The 18,889-nt window shown below is 57.6% G+C and overlaps 1 protein-coding gene across 1 annotated transcript; it reads right to left on the reverse strand.

Annotated features, from left to right (window-relative positions):
- Positions 1-8,527: 8,527 nt before the first annotated feature.
- On the reverse strand, positions 8,528-17,147 carry LOC123350240 (ADP-ribosylation factor 6-like). The gene is made up of 2 exons (XM_044988721.1): positions 16,862-17,147; positions 8,528-12,931 (listed from the first exon to the last, which is right to left on the reverse strand). Exon 2 carries the CDS (start codon positions 12,897-12,899, stop codon positions 12,372-12,374), a length of 528 nt encoding a protein of 175 aa, XP_044844656.1. The 5' UTR covers positions 12,900-12,931; positions 16,862-17,147; the 3' UTR covers positions 8,528-12,371.
- Between the last annotated feature and the right edge of the window lie 1,742 nt (positions 17,148-18,889).

The raw sequence follows: 18,889 nt of genomic DNA on the forward strand, positions 1-18,889 counted from the left end.
AAGAGTTGGTGGTACCCTCAAACCATCCTAGAGCAGATGCAGCATCTACAAACAGCAGTGTGGTTTGCCAGTATAGTTTATACCAGTTCATTGAAACAAAATTAGCTATCCCAGTAAAAGGACTTTTTCTCAGTATAACTTTGTCCATACCAGGGCTTTTGCTGATATAAAATTGTCCTTAAAAACAAATCACACCCTGAGCCAACATTATCATACTGGCAAAAGTAGACCCCGGTCTAAGAGACAGTCCCTGCGCCAGCGAGCTTCCAGTCTAAACAGACTAGACTGAGAGAGGGTTGGGGGCATGGAGAGGGACAGCGATTGGCTCAGGGTCATAGATTTTTAGGTCAGAAGGGACCCTTAGATCATTGAGTCTGACCTCCTGAATCACACAGGCCAGAGAATTTCACTTAGTTATCGCTATATCGAGCCCCACAACTCGATGGTTGGTTGGTTAAAGCGTCTTGTCCAGAAACGAAACCACTGTTGATCTGAAGCCATCAAGAGAGAGACCCCACTACCTACCTTCCCTTGGGAGTTGGTTTTGATTACCTGCACTGTTAAATCAAATCGGTGCCGTATATCTCAATTGAATTTGTCCGGCTTGGACTTCCGTTCTGCCTTTCTCCACTAGACGAAAGGTCTTTCAGCAGTAGGCTGGCCATTTGTCCGGTAGTAAGCTGGACGGCCCTATTTGTCTATGGCTTGTCCTGTGTTCAGTCCTGAGACAAAACCGGGTGTGGCTTTGTCCGGTATCACCCAAGCCGCTTGAGATCATGCCCGGGTGGACGGGGTCACACAGGTGCGGGCGGGCCCAGGCCACTCCCAGAAGCACCAGACTATCCAGTATTCCGGGGCTGCATCAGCGGCTGAGGCAGGAATGTCCTGACTCCCAGCCCAGTGTCTTCTCCAGTAGACCGCTGCCACACGTGGCCTAAAAGCTTGAGAGGGGAGTCGTGTGTCCACGATCCAGTCCAGCCTTGGCCTCTCTGCTGAGGCTGCTAGTGTCGGCTTTGAGGGTGGGGATTGTAAAGCAGAGGTGGTCCAGGACCTGGTCCTGTTAGGAAACGCATTGAGACAGCCCCCGGCCCAGTCACTCGCTAGGATCCAGGCTGGATCTAGGCGGGTGCTTTAGAGGTTAAAGGCTCTGCGGGAGGCGTTGGGTTTTAAACTTGCGCGAGCTGCAGGAAGTGGTCAGCCCGGCCGCTGTCTGGATGGAGAGACGCTGGACTGGAGTCATGAGGATCATTCAGCAAAATGAGGCAGCGGGACATGACCTCCCGCTGTGGGTATTTCCAGTGTCCTCACCAACCCAGCCCACCTGGGAACGGCTGGGAGGGAACAGCTGCTCCCTCCGCTTTTCTTCTTGGCTGGAGGGGAGCAGCCGCTGCAGGTGGCATGGGGGGAGCCCAGGGCTGGGGGATGGAAACAACGGGGGGCTGTGGGGCTGGGCTGAGGCGCTTTCATAGTACCTGACTCCAGCCAGCTCTCTAAACCGCCCGGCTTTAAAGCCAACCAGCAATTCAAGCAGGAACACAAGGGAGAGGAGATCAGGTGACAGCTGCCTCTCCTCCCTGCCCGCCTGTGTGAGCCCCTCACAGCTGTGGCGGCTCTCCCAGACCCTCCTTTCTGAGCGAGTGCTCCCTGGGGTGCAGCCAATCCCGCCCAGCCGCTCTGCTCACGGAGGGGCTGAGCTCCCTGCTGGTCCACGGGTGGCCCTCATAACTGACAGCACGTGTCAGGCTCCTGGAAAATGCCCCCCCTCTCCCGCTTGCTCAGGCGGATCTGCCGCAATCCCCAGGGATGGGCCCACGCTCCCATCTCCTTCCCCTGCTCCCGGAGGCACAGTCAAGAGGCTGACGGCTAGAAGAAGCTCCTTGAAGCTGGTGTGTGTGTGGGGAGGTGAAGGCGCCCGTGGGCTCCCCTGGCTTGCCAGGTTCACGCTCAGGCCTGTAGCCAGGCAGCGAGCGCTGAATCACTTGTGGCTGACGCGCCCGTGAATCTGACCCGGCAGCTGCGGTTGTACTAAATCCCCCAACACTTGCCCGGGCACTGAAAAGGGCAGCAAATCAGTGACATTCCCACCCCCAACACTTTCTAGTCTCAGGCTGTGCTGGGGGCGAGGGGGATCCGGCAGGGGGCACTGGCACAGGCAGGGTACAGAACCGCTGCGGCAAGGAGTCCTCTGGCCCCATGCCCTCGTCTGAGAAGATCAGCTACACGTGCCTCCTTCTAGGAGGGGCGGGGGGCGTGTGCCCCCTTTGCCATAGGCCCAGAGCCCTGGCATGCCAAGCTGCAACAGCGCTGGGGTGTACCGAGAGCACCCAGACCATCTCCAACATCCCGTGGTACCACCTCAGACTTCCAGTGCCCATCCCTCAGGCATGACTCTCCATCACCGGTGCCCAGTGTTACCGATCCGACTGGAAAGCGTTTCATCCCCACTTGGCCCTGGCGAGGGACCATCCCAGCAGCAGAAGGCTGGGAAATCAGGCCTCTCGGGTCTGGTATCCTACCTCCCGTTGTCGCAGATCAGCTTGCGCCCAGCCCGCCCCCTGCCCTGGGTGACACGGCTGCTCCATTGATCGGCACATCCCGCCTCTAGCTTACGCTTTGAAAGGGGTGTTAACTCAATTGTTCCCAGAAGAGTTTTGCCGTCCCCACCAGGGGAGGGGGGACGGTACAGGACATCTGAGAACCAGCATGGGTTTAACGAGATCAGACCCTTTTCCTGTTCTTCTTGAAAGGCTCCTGGCTGCTTCCCTCCCTCCAAACACCCACCACCGAGACTGGCTAGGTTCAAAGACTGCCCGGGCGGGCGTGTCCCTGGAAAACAGGGCAGGGGCTTGGCTTGCTGGGTTTAAACCGTCACTGCAGAGGCAGGCTAGCAGGTCATCTCCCTGAACAGCCGGGCTAGGCCAAGCCATTCCAAACAAGCGCTGGCCTGTTTTTCTGCATGTGGCTCTTGCAACGGAGCCTGTCATTTGGGAAAGACGTTGCCACTGACTTTGAATCCCCCTCCTCCCCGCCAGCCAACCACCCACCCACCCCTCAAACCTCCATCCGGAGCAACGAGGTGCAATCCAACGAGGGCTTATTCCCTCATGTCCGAGTCTTTCCAGGCTTGCATTAGCTCCACTCGAGCCCCCAGCAAAACTCAGCTGCCCCAGCAGTTCCAAGGGCTTTACAAACATTAAAGAAGGAGGCTGCAGGCTGGGCATCAGCTAAGCAGGGAGTGGGGGGCACTGGGGAGGGGGGTGTCGAGAGCTTCAGCAGGGAGGGGTGTAAAGGGACCCCAGGCAGGGCTGTGGGTCAGGATCGGGGCACATCAGCAGAGCTGGGTGGGGTGGGGAACCCCGGGCTGGAAGAACATGGGGAGTTGCAAATCAGGAGCGAGAGGCTGCGAGGGCCCCAGATGGGAACGGCAGGTCACACAGGCGCCGCTGTCAGAGATCAGTGCCTTTCCGTCACCGGCTTCAGCACCCTACAGCTGGGAGCAGCGTCTCCCCTGACTGATCCCCCTCCCCTCCACCCCATTCAGAGATTTCCTCTGCCTTTTGCAAACACCACTCTGACCTTTTGCTTCACCTTAGCTTTGCTGAACAAGGGGACTCAGCTGTTTCATAGGGCAAAGGACACTTCAGGGACTCAGATCCCCCCGCCCCATCTAATATTTGAGTTGGATCCACCCCAGCGGGACCAGAGCATCACACACAGCACACAGCTGGCTGAGCAAACACCTTTGACATGGCTGCCAGCCCTGCTCCTGCAATCGCAGGGTTCTTTAGCCAGCTGTCACGCTACTGCTGCCTGGCTAGGGGCTAGCAGCGCTGCAGGGAAACACGGGACAGCGACAGGGCCGCCCAGAGGATTCAGGGGGCCTGGGGCAAAGCAATTTCAAGGGCCCCTGGGAGGCCTGGGGCAAATTGTCCCACTTGTCCCCTGGACAGGGGGGTTTCTTGGATCCCCAGGTCACCCCGACAAGCTGAAACAAGCGTATCCCGCAAGCCAAAGAAACAGATTCCAGAGGGCTTGTTCAGAAAGGCTGGATAGATACTTAGGACCAGATCCTGGCGGGTGTTTAAGCACCTGACTCCGTTGATTTCAGCTGATTGCAGGATCTGTGCCTTAGCGCTCTACTCCCGTAGCCATCACATTACTGCTGGCTCACACGTGACATGAGCTGGGCCAGTCTCAGCTCACACCCTGGCACACGTGCCCCCCTTGATCTCCCCCTCCCTGTTAGTGTTCAGCAGCCCCTGGACTGGCAACTTCGGCAGGACAGCCAAGAAGCGAACGAGCCCTGGGAACGAGCTGCCCCTGCTGCATCTGGGCCACACAGCTTTCCACCTGCGGGGTGCGTCTACACTGCAACATAAGCTCCACGTTCAAACTCAGGCTCAGGCTTAACCCCACTTCTGCCTACACGCAAATTGCGCTGATCCCAGGTCCCCACGGGGATGGAGCGTCCGAGCCAGAGTCAAGCCGGAACCCGGGGCTCAAGCCCCATTGCTTTGCAGTGTAGACGCAGCCACACTGGACTCTGGGAATCCATCAAAAGTATCCCACAATCCAGGGCTGGCTCTACCATTTTTGCTGCCCCAAGCGAAAAAAATAAATAAATGAAACCGCTGGGACTGTGCTGCCCCAAGAATGGAGGGAATGCCGCCCCTTAGCATGTGCTGCCCCAGGCTCGTGCTTTCTCCGCTGGTGCCTGGAGCCGGCCCTGCCACAATCCCACAGGCTGATTTTCTTTGCCCTCTGGCCAGTCAAGGTTTCCCACCCTGCACCACGAACACAGGAAGTTTGGGATACAGCTGGTTGGACTCGGGCAGGCGTAATGCAGTGTAGACGCTGAAGCCCCAGCGTTTAACGCGTCCTAACCTAGTTACAAACGCATGCAGGACGCTCAAGCAAACCCAGGGGCTGCTCACTCGAGTTCTACTAACCCTGGGCTTAATTCGCAGCAGAGTTTCCAGCATGGGGCCAGAGAAGCAGGCTGGGGGAGGGCGGCAGGTAAGCCAGCGGGAAGCTTCGAGCGCTCTGTCCTACATAGCCCAGGGTCCCACGGCGAGGAAGGATGCCCTCGTGCTGCTTCCCAAACCTGCCCTGCTCGTGGCGCATGGCGAGAGGACTTTCCGAGCCTTGCCCTGCATCTGAAGAGTCAGCGGTGGGGCGGGAAGCCCGCCCAGATGAGATGATTCTGCAATGGGGATGCGAACTCACGATTCCCCGGGGCACAGGTCAGTGGCAGGTTTAAACCAGTGACCGAGAATCTGCCATTGACACTCGAGTCTTTAGAGGAGGGTCTGTAACCCAGCCAGAGGTTAGGGGTCTATCAGAGGAGTCGGTGGGTGAGGTTCTGTGTCCGCTAAGGTGCAGGAGGTCAGATTAGATGCTCACAATGGTCTGACCGAGAGGGCCGGAGGGAGCAGAGACAGAGCCATTCCCCACCCTGAGGCTACGTAATCGGTCGCCCCCTCAGCCCTAGATCTTCTGGGAATGGAAGCTGAGGCCAAAGCTAAAGCGATAACCACATGAGTGGCCGTGGGGAAGGGAGGCCCCTATTCACCTGTTGGTCTCGGAGCAGCCTCCGCTTAGGAGGGCGTCCTGCAAACACGGCAAAGACCGTCAGCTCGCTGCAGGCAGCTGCTGGCAAGATGCCGCCTCCCCAACCCGAGCATGCTTGAAAGCCAAAAGGGGGAAGGAGGATTGCTGGAGGGGACCTGCCGGGCTGGAGGGCAGGCGTTTAAACTGGAGCAAAACAAATCCAGAAAACAGGAGGGGACGGTTACAAATAGGGAATGCATTTGCGAGCAGGACTGAGGGTCAAGGAATGGGGTCTTTCCCCTCTAGGGGGCACTGGTTCTAATCCAGCCCCAGCTCAGAGGGGACTGGTGAGCTCAGGGGAGCACCACCTGCAATCCAGGCCCAGGTAGGGGGGACTGGCTGGATCGAGGGACCAGGGAACAGGATGGGGGGGGGGAAACCTTCCCCTCCACCTACCTACCCCCTAAGGGACTGGCTCTAATCTAAACCATATTAGCAAAGTCGATGACTATCTGACATCCCGTGATCTGCCTGGAGCAGGCTGCTAGATCTGAGTCCCCAGTGGAACAGCACCCCCCACCCCCCTATGCATCCCAGCAGGGAGGCCCGAGCCTGCTGGGGGTAATGTGTTGGGGGGGGCAGACCTGTGCTGTACCTGCTTGGGGGGCACACACAGCCCCTCGTTCTCCAGGGCTATTAGTGCAGCAGAACCAAGTGCATTAAGAACAGGAAGCAAAAGTGAAACGAGTTGTCCGGTCTCCATTCAGCTTCAGTGACTGCAGCTCGGCGGCTTTAACAGAGCACGGCCCCCCGTCCCCCAGGATGTGCCGAGACGCGAACACGATCGACAAAGGGCTCCTCGGGGGAGAGCACACCGGCTCTCTAACCGCAGAGACAGGAAGCGGACGAGCGCAGCGGTACCGGCTGGCTCAGCCCAGGAAACGCACCGGCTCACTCAACCCAGGCTGCTGCAACTCAGTTTCCATGAGCGGGGGCCTTGGATGACCCCTCCCCACCTGCCAGCTTCCCCCTTTCCACCATCTCCCAACGGGGCACCCCACTGACAGCCCCCCTGTGCAGCCTCGAGCTGCCGCCGTTGCAGGTGTGCAAAGCTCACAGTGCCCGCCCAGGCGCCGGTAGAGAGGATCTCGGTCAGGCGGCAAAGGGAAGGCAGGTGGGTGGCTGAGAGGTGTGGCCTTCCCCTGCTAGGGCACTGATTCAAATCCCCCTCCGGGCTAGTGGGGACCAAACATTCTTACCTGAGGCTGTTTGGTCTCCCCTGTGGAGGGAGTTGGAAGGTCTCAGTCCTGGTGGAGGAATGTCTCCCGCCCAAAAGCCCCCCCCCCTTTGCTGACTGCCTCAGAGGCCCCTGGACAGCAGCTTCAGAGATGTTAATGGCAGACCCTCCTGCAGCACCCGGGTCAGAGTTAGAGAGGGGAGGAAGGACAGTCGAAAGCTCCAAGACTGGGAGTGGGGAGATCTGGGTTCCCAAGTCCCAGCTCAGCCCCAGACTTCCTGTGTGAACCTGAGGCCTCACTTCTCTGGCATTCAGAGGGATGATGGGGCGGGGGGGGAACTAGTGGTTAGAGCAGGTAGGCTGGTTGCCAGGACTCCTGAGCTCTATTCCCAGCTTTGGGAAGGCAGTGGGGTCTAATGGTTAGAGCTGGGAGCTAGGACTCCTGGGTTGTTCCCAGCCCTTCCATGGACTCTCTCATTTTAGGCAAGTCACTTGACCTCATTTTCCCCATTTTCAAAACAAGGGGCTTAGATCTTCGTCCCATTCCTTACCGGCAGAGGGAGCAGTTCCCCTCTTCCCCCACCCCCTCCAGAGCACAGGGGAGCCAGCCTGGTAAAGACGACACGTAGAGCTCAGTTTTCAAAAGGTCCCAAGCCTGCTTTTGAGAATGTCTCGAGCCCCTCCCCCACCTTGGGTTGGCAGAGAGGGGCTGCAAGCGCCGAGATCAAACCCCCCAGGGGAGAGCTGAGCCTGGAACCCAGGAGTCCTGAGTCCCTGCTCAGTAGTTCTGCAGGAAACGAGGGAGGCTGTGAAAAGCAGAATTGACCCCCCTGTATCGCGAGGAGGTGGTTGGCTTAGCAGATTGGGGCGGGGGAGGGGGCGTCACATCTGTGCCCAGACACCCATTTGGTTTTCTTCTGAAAAGTCCAGGGCTCAGGCGTCGGTGCAGCGAGCCGGAAATGAGATCAGCTGCCGCCTCCCACACCCCCTCTGCACCCGCTTCCACGCCCCTGAGTCACAGCCACGCTTCCCCTCTCGAAAGAGGAAACGAAATGCTGGGTAAGACATGACTCACGCTGGGGCCGCTCCCGGAGCACACGGCGAGAACCTCGGCTCAGCCAAGCGAGCCAGAGAAGGGGCAGCCCTACAGGGGCAGAACGGCAAGCAGGCCCCCCGAAAGGTGGTCTCTGGTCGACCCCGGAGCCACTGTAGGTAGCCAGTGGTTCCGTCCTCTTAAAAAAGGATGCTCCACCCACCCTGCTTGCATTGAAACCTCGGGCCTGGTTCACTGATGCTTTGCACCAGCTGTACTCATGCAAAAATCACCCCCATTCTGAGGCCGTTGTTTTGTACCCCCAACTCCGCCCAGGTGCCAGCCCCTCCGCCAGGCATAGGGCAGCGGACTTTGTTTGAGAACCGCCGAGCGTTGCTAGGGCAGCGTTACAACCACCCTTTGGCTTAGCTCCGACATGGCTCTTTTCAGCCCCGGCGCCCAGCGTGCTTTACAAGCGACGGGTCACAGCGCCCTTTTAAACTGGTGAAGAAACTCAGGCGAAGAGCAGGAGAAGGGGTCAAAGTGGCAGAGCCGGAAATAGAACCTGGATCGCAGTGGCCCTGTCCAGGGTTCTAACCACTGTCCCATGCTGCCTTGGTAGAGACGGAATTAAAAAGAAACCATGCCCTTTTACAGAGGGGAATCTCTGCATGAAAGTGAGAAATAAAGCACAGGACAGCGGCCAATACGATTTTTAAAAAAGATTTTCATTTGCATAAAGATTAGAAAGAAAAAAAAACACCTTTAAAAAAACCCCCAAAACACAGTTCGAACATAATGAGCCCTTTGAAACACACTGCACTCGCCGAGTCTCCGGCTGCAGGGAGAAATTTACCAAAGAAAAAATAGGAGATGCTAAATCTTCCCAGTTTACATGTACAATAGGCAGAGAATACCTCCCCTGTGTAGCATCTCCCCAAGCAGATTACAGCCCCCGGCGGATCTGAGCACATCTTACTCTTAAAGTACCTTCGTTTTCCTTTAAGCAACAGTGGCACTTCAGTAAAGGCACAAGAGTCTCCAATTCGCTCCCCTTCGGGAGGAAGGTTTTAGACAGCCCCTCCTCATCCCCACCTCACACTGGGAAGGTAAACGCTCCACCGGCTCTGGACCAGAACCAAACCCGATGCAGAATTACAGGGAGATGAGGTGGCCACCCACCGCGCAGCAGAATCAGCTCCCATGCCAGTGGACGTACACACACACACACACTTGAGATGAACGTCTGTGTAATGAGGAGACGCTTACTAACGGCCCCAACCAGTGAGTGGAAACAGACTTATGACACCACCCTGCCAGCAGCTTCTGGTAAATGTGTAGGGCCGGTGCAGCCCCCACACGCAGAGACTTCTGCGCCTCTGGAATCCAGGCTGGAAAAGTGGGCACGCACCGTTAACATGGCCGATCGGCCGAGTCTGGAGGAAGAGTACATGGGACTCATGCTCTGCAGTCACCCCTATGGTAGAAGCTGCTCATGCCAGACGCACGCCTAGACTTTTAAGTGCTTTCGCCTGCTCACCCTGTACGAGACGCAGGAGGGGAGGGGAACGAGCCGTTTCTTTTTTTCTGCAGGAAGACGAGCCTGCCCCAAGAATCACAGCCGTCCCGCCGTAAACAACAAACAAGAGCCGCAGAGTCTCATCAATCACGCACGCAGCCCTCACCCGGCTTCATTTCTGCAGGGAGCAGGAGCAAACCGGTGCGACTAGGGGGTGCCGGTGGCAGAGGGGGGATTTTGGAAGGGGGGAAGCAAAAGGAAAGATACACGTGCTAAGCTGGAATGTTCAAGGAAATCTGCTCCCAAATCTGCCTACCAGACACTCGCCTCTAGCCCCACGGCGGAACTGGCACCGCCACGTGCATCGCTTCTATTGCGTCATCCTCATCTCCGCCAACAAGCACACCTGTTAAGTGCTAGTCCACACGGCTAGCATCCTCCCCACCCCCCCATGAAAGGCAATGGTGGAAGGCTTAAGGCCAGCGGCAGCATCAGGCCAGCGGCTAGTCTCCCCTCGCCCCAAAGGGAGGGAGTCAGCACACGCCCTGTGCCCTGCTCCGCGTGGCCGAGCCGGTTTCGAGCGAGAGGCAGGGACAAAGTCTACAAGGCCAAGCCTCGGCGGGGACCACGCCACAGGCGGGTGGCTCTGGGGCTGCCAGGGCCCGCCTGGCGCGGACTCCTTGGTAATTAGGCTCAGACACCCGAGGGGGAGAAGGGCACCGCCCCTTTTCCTAGTGATGATTCATTCGTTCCCAGGAGGGGCACACCCAAGGAGTAGGTTGGGAGCCCGGCTGCAGGGAGGGTGGTGTGTGATTTCCCTCCAGGGTTGCCCACAGGACTCGGAGATCAGGAGGGGATGCGGGGAACACGGCTCTAGGAAGATGCCTTCCCAGACCGGTCCCTGCTCAAAGCCACGGCAGCGGGGTCCTGGCAGGGTGGGATGGCGCATCTCAGTGGAGGTGTGTGGCAAGGGGGGGGTGAGAACAGGCCTCGGGTGGGGTGGGCAGAGGCCACGCAAACTCATTGCAGCGCTGGGTTTGGCTGGAGCAGCACCCACGCAGGGAAGGGAAAAGGGAGTTTAAATCCACGCCCTCGTCTAGCAGGTTTCTCACGGTGGCGGCTTCGCCCCGCCCGCCTCCCCAAAGAGCGAGAGAAGGGCCCACGGACCAGGGGAGAAGTGCTGTGCGTGTGAGAGGGTTAGAGGGAGGGGGAACAGCTCCAGCTTGGCACGGCCGCTTTGCACTAGGTCCTGCAATCTCTGAGTGGATTTCCCGCCCCCCCGAGGAAGGACAGGGCCCTCACCACATGGTGCTACCACCGCTGTTGGTGCACGTCTGCATCCCCCTTCCACCAGGATCAGCCGCCTCTGCTGGATGCGGTTTCCTTGGCAACCAGCCCCTGCCACCTTGTGGGGCAGGAGGAGGATGCTAAGAGGACAGAGCAGGGGAGGAGCTGGGGGGCAGAGCCCATCATCCCACGGGAAGAGGGGCCAGGCCAACAGCTGGAGGCAAGTGCCACTTCCCTTCCTCCCGGCTGAAACTAGAGACACAACTTTCCCCAACCATGGGGACCCCGTTGTGGACCCCGATGTGGTGGGGCTCTGGCTCTAGGCACACCGACCCCTCCTGCCTTTGCCGTGGGGATACCCCATCCATAGGAAGTGAAGACATATCCCTGAGACTAAGGGGGTCCCCTCCCCCAAACATTCCCATCAGGATCCCCTCGCTTGGCTTCAGCGGAGCCCTGGGGTACTGGCAGCCCAGGCCTGGGATGGTCACAGACCGGGAGGGCTCTACGGGCAGATGGCCTGGGAGCCCATGCAGGGAGGGGGGGACGACACCTGTACCCCAATAGAGAAGCTGGGGGTGAGGAGATGGATGAGAAACATTTACCAAGGAACCCCCCTGCGGATTCCAGCCTACAGCTCAGCAAAGGACAGAGCTTTGAATGAGTCCCGGGGAAAGGGTGCAGCCACACCCGCAGGTTAACGACCATCCCAGCTGGGCCCCATCCGAGGACATCCCAGGAGACTGACGCCCCCTGGATTTGCACCCGGCGCACGGCCGCCTTCCCCACAAACAGGACCGCCAGCCGGCAAGGACAGGTAGTCCCAGGAGTCGCGGGAGAGCCACTCCTCTAAGGTGGCTCTGATGAATGGGCTTCTTTGATTCTCCCCGCCCACGTGCCGCCGGGGAAACTGGTTTGGGAGGAGACCTGTGGGCGTGTCTGCGTCTCCCCAGGATGCCAGCCCTCCTCCCGCCAGGCTGAGCTAGTCACCAAGGCGTGCAGGGCCCAGCCCCCTCCCACACGGGGGGCAGCCCTTACGCCTCACCTGGGCTGGGTCGCTGGCAGAGAAGAATGGCCGGGCACGGGGATAAATAAGGATCAACCGAGTTTTAGTTTGATCGGGGCACACAGCTGTCACTCCCAACAGACACAGACGTTCTTATAATCGTGGGTTATTGGGAAGCTGGACGGGGGACCCCATAAACCTGCCCTCCCAATGCCAAAATCGTAAGTGCCTAGTATAAGAACTCTCCAACACCCGCCCCACCCCTCGACTGGTTCTGGAAACCGCCAGGACATAAGGACAGGGATGGATTCCATGAACCGCAGGTGAGAAGGGCTGCTGGTGAGGGCACACCAGTAGCACCAGATGATTTGCCCTGCTGTGAACACAGCTGGAGGGGAGGGAGGAGGAGGAGTTTACACCCATCCCCTGCTTCCCAAGTTATTAAATAATAAACTCTACAGGATTTACAATCAGAAACAAGGGAAAAAAAGGCTAAGTGGCCTGCATTCAGATCTAAAGAGCCCCCCCCCCCCCAAAAAAAGCATTCATGACAATCTAGGCCCCCATTTTAGGGGGTGGGTGCCAAGGTACCATAGCAGGGATCCAGTCCCACCCCACCAGCAATTTTGAGAGAGAGAGACAAACAGATGAGTGAGGGAGGATGGGGCTATAGGGGTGGTGGGGGGTTGAATAAGGTTTCACTGGTTAGAGACTCGTGCGTGGGTATAAAAAGCCAGGATTAGGATTTGTAATTGGATGTCAGCCACATCAGACCTTCGCAGAGTCCTTCCCCGGATGTCGCGCACGAGGGCTGGACGTACCAATTCCTGTCCCTAATGCGCGTCAGTCCCAGTTTCTCCTGGATTTCGTGGGGCTTCATGGCGTCGGGCAGGTCCTGCTTGTTGGCGAAGATGAGGATGATGGCGTCCCGCATCTCCCGGTCGTTAATGATGCGGTGCAGCTCCTGCCGGCCTTCGTCGATCCGGTCGCGATCGGCGCAGTCCACCACGAAGATGAGCCCCTGGGTACCTGTGTAGTAGTGTCTCCAGAGGGGCCGGATCTTGTCCTGGCCCCCCACGTCCCAGACGTTGAACTTGACGTTCTTGTAGGTCACCGTCTCCACGTTGAAGCCCACGGTGGGGATGGTGGTGACCGACTGGCCCAGCTTCAGCTTGTAAAGGATGGTGGTCTTGCCAGCCGCGTCCAGGCCTAGCATCAGAATCCGCATCTCCTTATTGCCGAAGATCTTGGACAGCATTTTCCCCATGGCTGCGGGCGAGCAGTACAGTCCATACAAGGCTGGAGGAGAAGGAACACAGCGAGATGAAGTCAAGAGCAAGGCAGGAGCCTCTGATCTGGCTAGCCTCAACTCCCCTTCCTGCACTCCACCCCAAGGCAGGCCACTGCAAGGCACAGGTACTCAGAGGGTGGACAGGCCGGGATGCAGGAGATCTGGGCTCATATCCCAGCCCTGCCACCAATTCCCACTTGAGCTCTCCAGGCCTCGGTCTTGCCCATCTGTAAAATGGGGAAAACACTGTCTCCCCACCCTTTGTCTTCTTAAATGGGACGCTCCTTGGGGCAGAGGAAGAAGCAGGCCAAGCATGTCACAGCGCCTAGGTGCTGCTGCTAACCACAAATCTAATGCGGAAACCGAGGCCCTCCAAAGCATTCAGGCTGGGTCTAGTGCAGCTATGCTTCACCCACCTGGATCACAGAGGATCTCAAAGTCCTTTAACAACTCCCCCATTTCACAGGTGGGAAAAACCAGAGGCAGAGAGGACACAGGAGGTCACACAACAATCAACGTCTTGTTCCTACAGTCTCACCTCCCAGTCCCCTGTTCCAACCTCTAGCCACCACTCCCCACCCAAAGCTGGGAATAAAAGCCAGGAGTCCTGACTCCCAATCCCCTCCCCTCCTAGGAGCAGAACCCAGGAGTCCTGAGCCACCCCCATCCTAACCACTGCTCCTAGTAAGAGGCCAGATATTAACAGCAAACCAGGAAGGGATCCCACACCTTTGAGGACAGAATCAGACCTGTAGCTAGTTTCGCCAGACGCAAAAGCATGGGGAAACGTCACCCCATTACTGGGGTCTCTGGCCCGGATCCTCAAGAGGTATTTAAACACTAACTCACATGGAAGTCAGTGGCAGCCTTGCTACTAGGGTGACCAGACAGCAAGTGTGAAAAATCTGGATGGGGGTGGGGGTAATAGGAGCCTATATAAGAAAAAGACCCAAAAAATCAGGACTGTTCCTATAAAAATCAGGACATCTGGTCACCCTACTTGCTGCAAAGAAGCCAGGATTACCCCCAAAATACAGGCCGGGTATTGGGGCACTTCAACACAGCTCCTGACGCCAGCTGTTCATCGCTACTCTGGGAGAAGGGGCCAATTTCTCCATGAAGTCCCTGGCAAGCAGAGCCCCCCCTCCCCCAGGATCCTGCTAAACCAGCATCTGATTAGACATTCTTAGAGAACAAGCCCAGAGCAGCCTTGAAGGTCAAACTCAGAGGGGGAAGTTTCCAGGAGCTGGAAAATACCCATCATCTGGGCTGGTCTGCCTCGCCCCCGGGGCACAGCGGCTCCACCAACTGGCGTCTGCCCCCCTTTGTCCCACCCTGAACAGTTTTTCTCCTCGTCCGTCTGTCCTTTCCAAGCTACGGGAGGAGGAAGACGCCTTTCGCCAAAAAGGAACCACTGGGAGGCAGGCAACAAACCCGAAGCCCGATTAAGTCCAGAGCGTCAGAACACACTGTAGCAATTTCAGTGTCTCAACATTCCACAGTGGGAATTGGCTCCTTGTCGCCACACCAACTGGCACCCTTTTCGTTAAACCGGTTTAATGGGACCAGTGTAGACACACATACACACGCACACACCCCGCCCCATGTGGACGACTCTCACGACACTTTAAGAGGATCTTGTTTTGGTTTAGCGGGACCCTGTCCCTCGTGGGCCTGATTTCGGTTCAAGGCAATCAGAAACAGCTTTAGGCAGCAAACCTGCCCCCCCCCCCCCCCGGCTGCTCTGCGCCTGAAATCAGAACATTTGCCCAGGGGGCGGCCCCCAATTTAACAGCTTCGTGAAACCGGGGCAAGTTTGTGGAGGTCCCCCAGCATGGCCCCTCCGAGCCCCCTCCTCCCCAGATGGGGACCCATAGGAACCCAGACAAGGAAGGCAGAGTCCCTTTCCCAGCTGACTGTCAGTCGCTCTGTCACAGAATCCCACCCATAAACAGCTCAAACTCCAGAGGGATGGCTCAGTAGTTTGAACATTGGCCTGCTAAACCCAGGGTTGTGAGTTCAATCCTTGAGGGGGCCATTTAGGGATTTAGTTGGGGATTGGCCCTGCTTTGAGCAGGGGGGTTGAACCAGATGACCTCCTGAGGTCCCTTCCAACCCTGAGATTCTATGACAGCCAGTCAGATTGCTTGCCCCCACAACCCCTGCTGGGGGGGGCTCTTCCAAAGCGCCCCCCCCCCTCATTGGTAAAAACATTCCAGTTTCCAGCCTCTGATTTCCTCCCAGCCAGTTTATTCCCATTTGTTCTTGTGCCAACTCCGTCCTTGAGCATCAGCTGCTCCTCTCCCCCGTCCCATTCCTGGCTCTGCCACCGTCCTGCTGAGTTGTCACCCCTCTGTGCCTCAGTTTCCCCAGCCTGACGCAGGGATAATGATACTGTCCTCCTCCAGAAAAGGTTTTGAGATACTGACAAAAAGCTCTAGATTGATAAGAGCTATATATTATCATGCCAGCCCCCCGAACAAAATAAATCATACTGACCACAGGTTGGTTTGGGGTTTTTTTTTTTGGAGGGGGGGCAGCATAACTGTGTCTCCACTAGGGCTTTTGCTGATCTAAAGTCCTTCAAACCCCACACTCCCCACTAGCTGATCTTGCTGCACCAGCAAAAGTTTCAAGCGTAGAAGTTGACCTTTGAGCCACAGAAATTGCTACATCAGGGTCCAACTTTCCAAAACCTGTCCCTCCCCCCCCCGCCCCCGCGTGTTACAGCAGAAAGGAACGGCTTTTCCCAGCTCCAAAATGGCCCCCCACGAGGAGCCAGAGGGAATCCCCACCCGTCAGCCCGACCCAACCCAACTTGTATCAGTTCCCTGACTCCATCGAGCGCTTCCACCCTGCCAAGTGGGCTCAAAAGGCAGAGGCCAGGCCAGCTGCCCAGTTCTGCACATGTGGCTTTTCCCCGCCCCCACCCCAGAAGCTTCTGTCCCCATCAAGCGGAACAGCTGGGCTGAGAGTTGGAGGAAGATTTTATTTAATGTTTTTAACCTCCAGTAAGACACTGGAGAGAACCGGGGACAGGTGCTCCACCGCCCGGCAAACTCAGCCAAGCCCCTGATTCTAGCAGGAGTTTCTCCCTGCCCACATTTTAAACCCAGGCGAGGGAAAGAAAGAGACTCAGGACACCCCCACCCCCACCCCCAGTTTGTTTGGGAAAGGAAAGAAACTTATCCCCCTCCTCAGTCAGCAGCGCCGCTGGCTGCTACCGGCACCCAAGTCAGGACTGCAAAGAAAAAAAAATAAATCTACCACTTCCCCTTTCTTCCAGCCCCCACCCACCCCAAGCAAGATTGATTTTTTTTTTTTTGGGTGTGCGTGTGCTGCTGCTTCCGGACAGCCAGTAGTTTCTAGAGCTTGTTCCTGGCCGTTTTAATTCAAACCCCCAGATCCACCCAAGAAGTTTCAACCCTTGGGCACACCCATGATGCACAGGGAAAATATTTCCCACCAAGCAGGGGAAGGGGGGCGGGGGAAGAAGAGCGAGACAGGACACCCCTTTAACCGGAGCATTGCCCCCTCCTCTTCCAAACTTGGATTCAACCCCGCAGGTCCACCCAGGAGAAGTTTCAAGCCTTCCCCCAGCAGACCTGAATTCAAATCCTACCCCCCACATGCGCCCATCAGAAGTTCACACGCGCCTCTTCCCCCCCACCCTTAATGGAAAGGGGGGGGGTATTTTCAAAGCAAGAAGCGAGGGGGGGGGGAGAGGAAACCCTTTAATTTTATCCTTTTTTCCCCTCCTTCAGGGCTCGTGTTTGGATGTGAACTGAGCGATCAATGCACGTCCCCCCCCCCACTGCAGTGTGTGTGTGTGTGGGGGGGGCTGAACCCACCCCGCACGCCAAGCGGAAGGGGGTTTCGGGGGTACCCCCGGCTCCCGTTCCTGCCCACGCCGCGCCCGGCCCCCGGCCCCCACTCACCCGGGCGGGGCAGAGGTCAGCGGCGCCCCAGCAGCAGCTCCCCGCGCGGGCTCCGCCGCGCCCCGGATTCCAACTTCCGAACGCGATGTAACAATTTTCAGCGTCTCCGCGTTCCACGGGGCTGCCCGGCCGCGGCCGCCCGCGGGTTGCTCGGCATCGCCCCGGCCCCGGGGCGCAGCGGATGCGGGGTGAGGGGGGGGGGGGGAGCCCGGCTGCAGGATCCACCGGCCGCCGCGTGGCCCGCTCCGCTCCCGGTCCCGGCTCGCCCGTCTCCAGCCGGCGCCGCGCTCTGCCCGCCCGGGCGTCCCGCAATGGAAAGGGCGCGGACTGGGGGGGGGAGGGGGGGGGAGTCCGCCCCTCCCTTTCGACAGCCGTGCGCATGCTCCGGCTCTTAAAGCGACCCGTGCTCCTTTTTTTTCCCTGCCCCCCCCGTTCCCGGCCCCGCTGCTTCCACCCAGCCGTGGGCGTGGGGGTGGGCGTTTGTCTGGTCAGTTTTCCTTTAGCGAACTGGGAGCATCGGGGGTTGCTGGGTGAATACACACCTCCTGTGTGTGTGTCAGTGTAGGGCTGCTGTGTTAATGCACAGTGTGTGTGTGTGTGTCAGTGTAAGGCTGCTGGGTGAACACACGTGTGTGTGTCAGTGTAACTTTAAGGCTGCTGGATGAATACGTGTGTGTGTGTGTGTGTGTGTAGGGCTGCTGTGTTAATGCACAGTGTGTGTGTATCAGTGTAAGACGGCTGGGTGGATACGTGTGTGTAGGGCTGCTGTGTTAATACACAGTGTGTGTGTGTCAGTGTAAGGCTGCTGGGTGAACGCACGTGTGTGTGTCAGTGTAACTTTAAGGCTGCTGGATGAATACGTGTGTGTGTGTGTGTGTGTAGGGCTGCTGTGTTAATACACAGTGTGTGTGTGTCAGTCTAAGGCTGCTGGGTGGATACAGGTGTGTGTGTCAGTGTAACTTTAAGGCTGCTGGATGAATACGTGTGTGTGTGTGTGTGTGTGTAGGGCTGCTGTGTTAATGCACAGTGTGTGTGTATCAGTGTAAGACTGCTGGGTGGATACATGTGTGTGTGTGTGTATGTATGTGTAGGGCTGCTGTGTTAATACACAGTGTGTGTGTGTCAGTAAGGCTGCTGGATGAATATGTGTGTGTCTGTGTGTGTAGGGCTGCTGGGTGAATACATGTATGTGTGTGTAGGACTGCTGGGTGTATACACGTGTGTGTGTGAGACTGTTGTGTTATTGCACACGTGACGTGTGTGTGTGTGTGTGTAGGGCTGCTGTGTTAATGCACAGTGTGTGTGTGCCAGTGTAAGGCTGCTGGGTGAATACAAACACGTGTGTCTCTGTGTGTGTGTGTAGGGCTGCTGGGTGTATACACGTGTGTGTAAGACTGTTGTGTTATTGCACACGTGACGTGTGGGGGTGTGTGTAAGCAGAAGCAGCTGAGGCAATTGCTTAGAACTGTGACCCGCCAAGGGGCCCTGATTTTGTGTTACCCCCAATACCAGCCATCGTACTGCCCGTGGCTATTGTGAGGAGAGTCTTGGCATGGGCTGGGCTGGGCTATTGTTTGGTTTGTGGAAATAATGCAGTGAGTATTTTTAGGGGGTTGGAGGGGAGACCAAACCATCCCTGCTCAGCCCCTACCCCTCCAGGCTAGCACCCCTTGCGTGTGTGTTCCATCATCCTCAGGCTCCAGCCATTTACAGCTCGAGTGTGTGACACGAACACCGAGACTCATCATCATACACCAGAGGTTGGGCGAGGGGGTGAGTCAGCGACATGCCAGCTACCCTGTGATGGATGTGTGACTCCAGCCCTTGGACGAGTGATACCCGTGGGACAGGGTGCCTCGTGTGTGACACTAGCATTTGGAATAGTGCTACGCTGGCAGCCGGACGAGCTCTTGACCGAGTTGCGCACGCTTGGTCGAGTCACTCGTGCATGACACGAGCGGTGCACTGAATTCCCCCGTGCCTCAGTTTCCCCACTTGTAAAATGAGGATAGTGATTCTTCCTTTACC

The sequence above is a fragment of the Mauremys mutica genome, chromosome 15 (genome assembly GCF_020497125.1).
Source record: "Mauremys mutica isolate MM-2020 ecotype Southern chromosome 15, ASM2049712v1, whole genome shotgun sequence".
Classification (NCBI taxonomy): Eukaryota; Metazoa; Chordata; order Testudines; family Geoemydidae; genus Mauremys; species Mauremys mutica.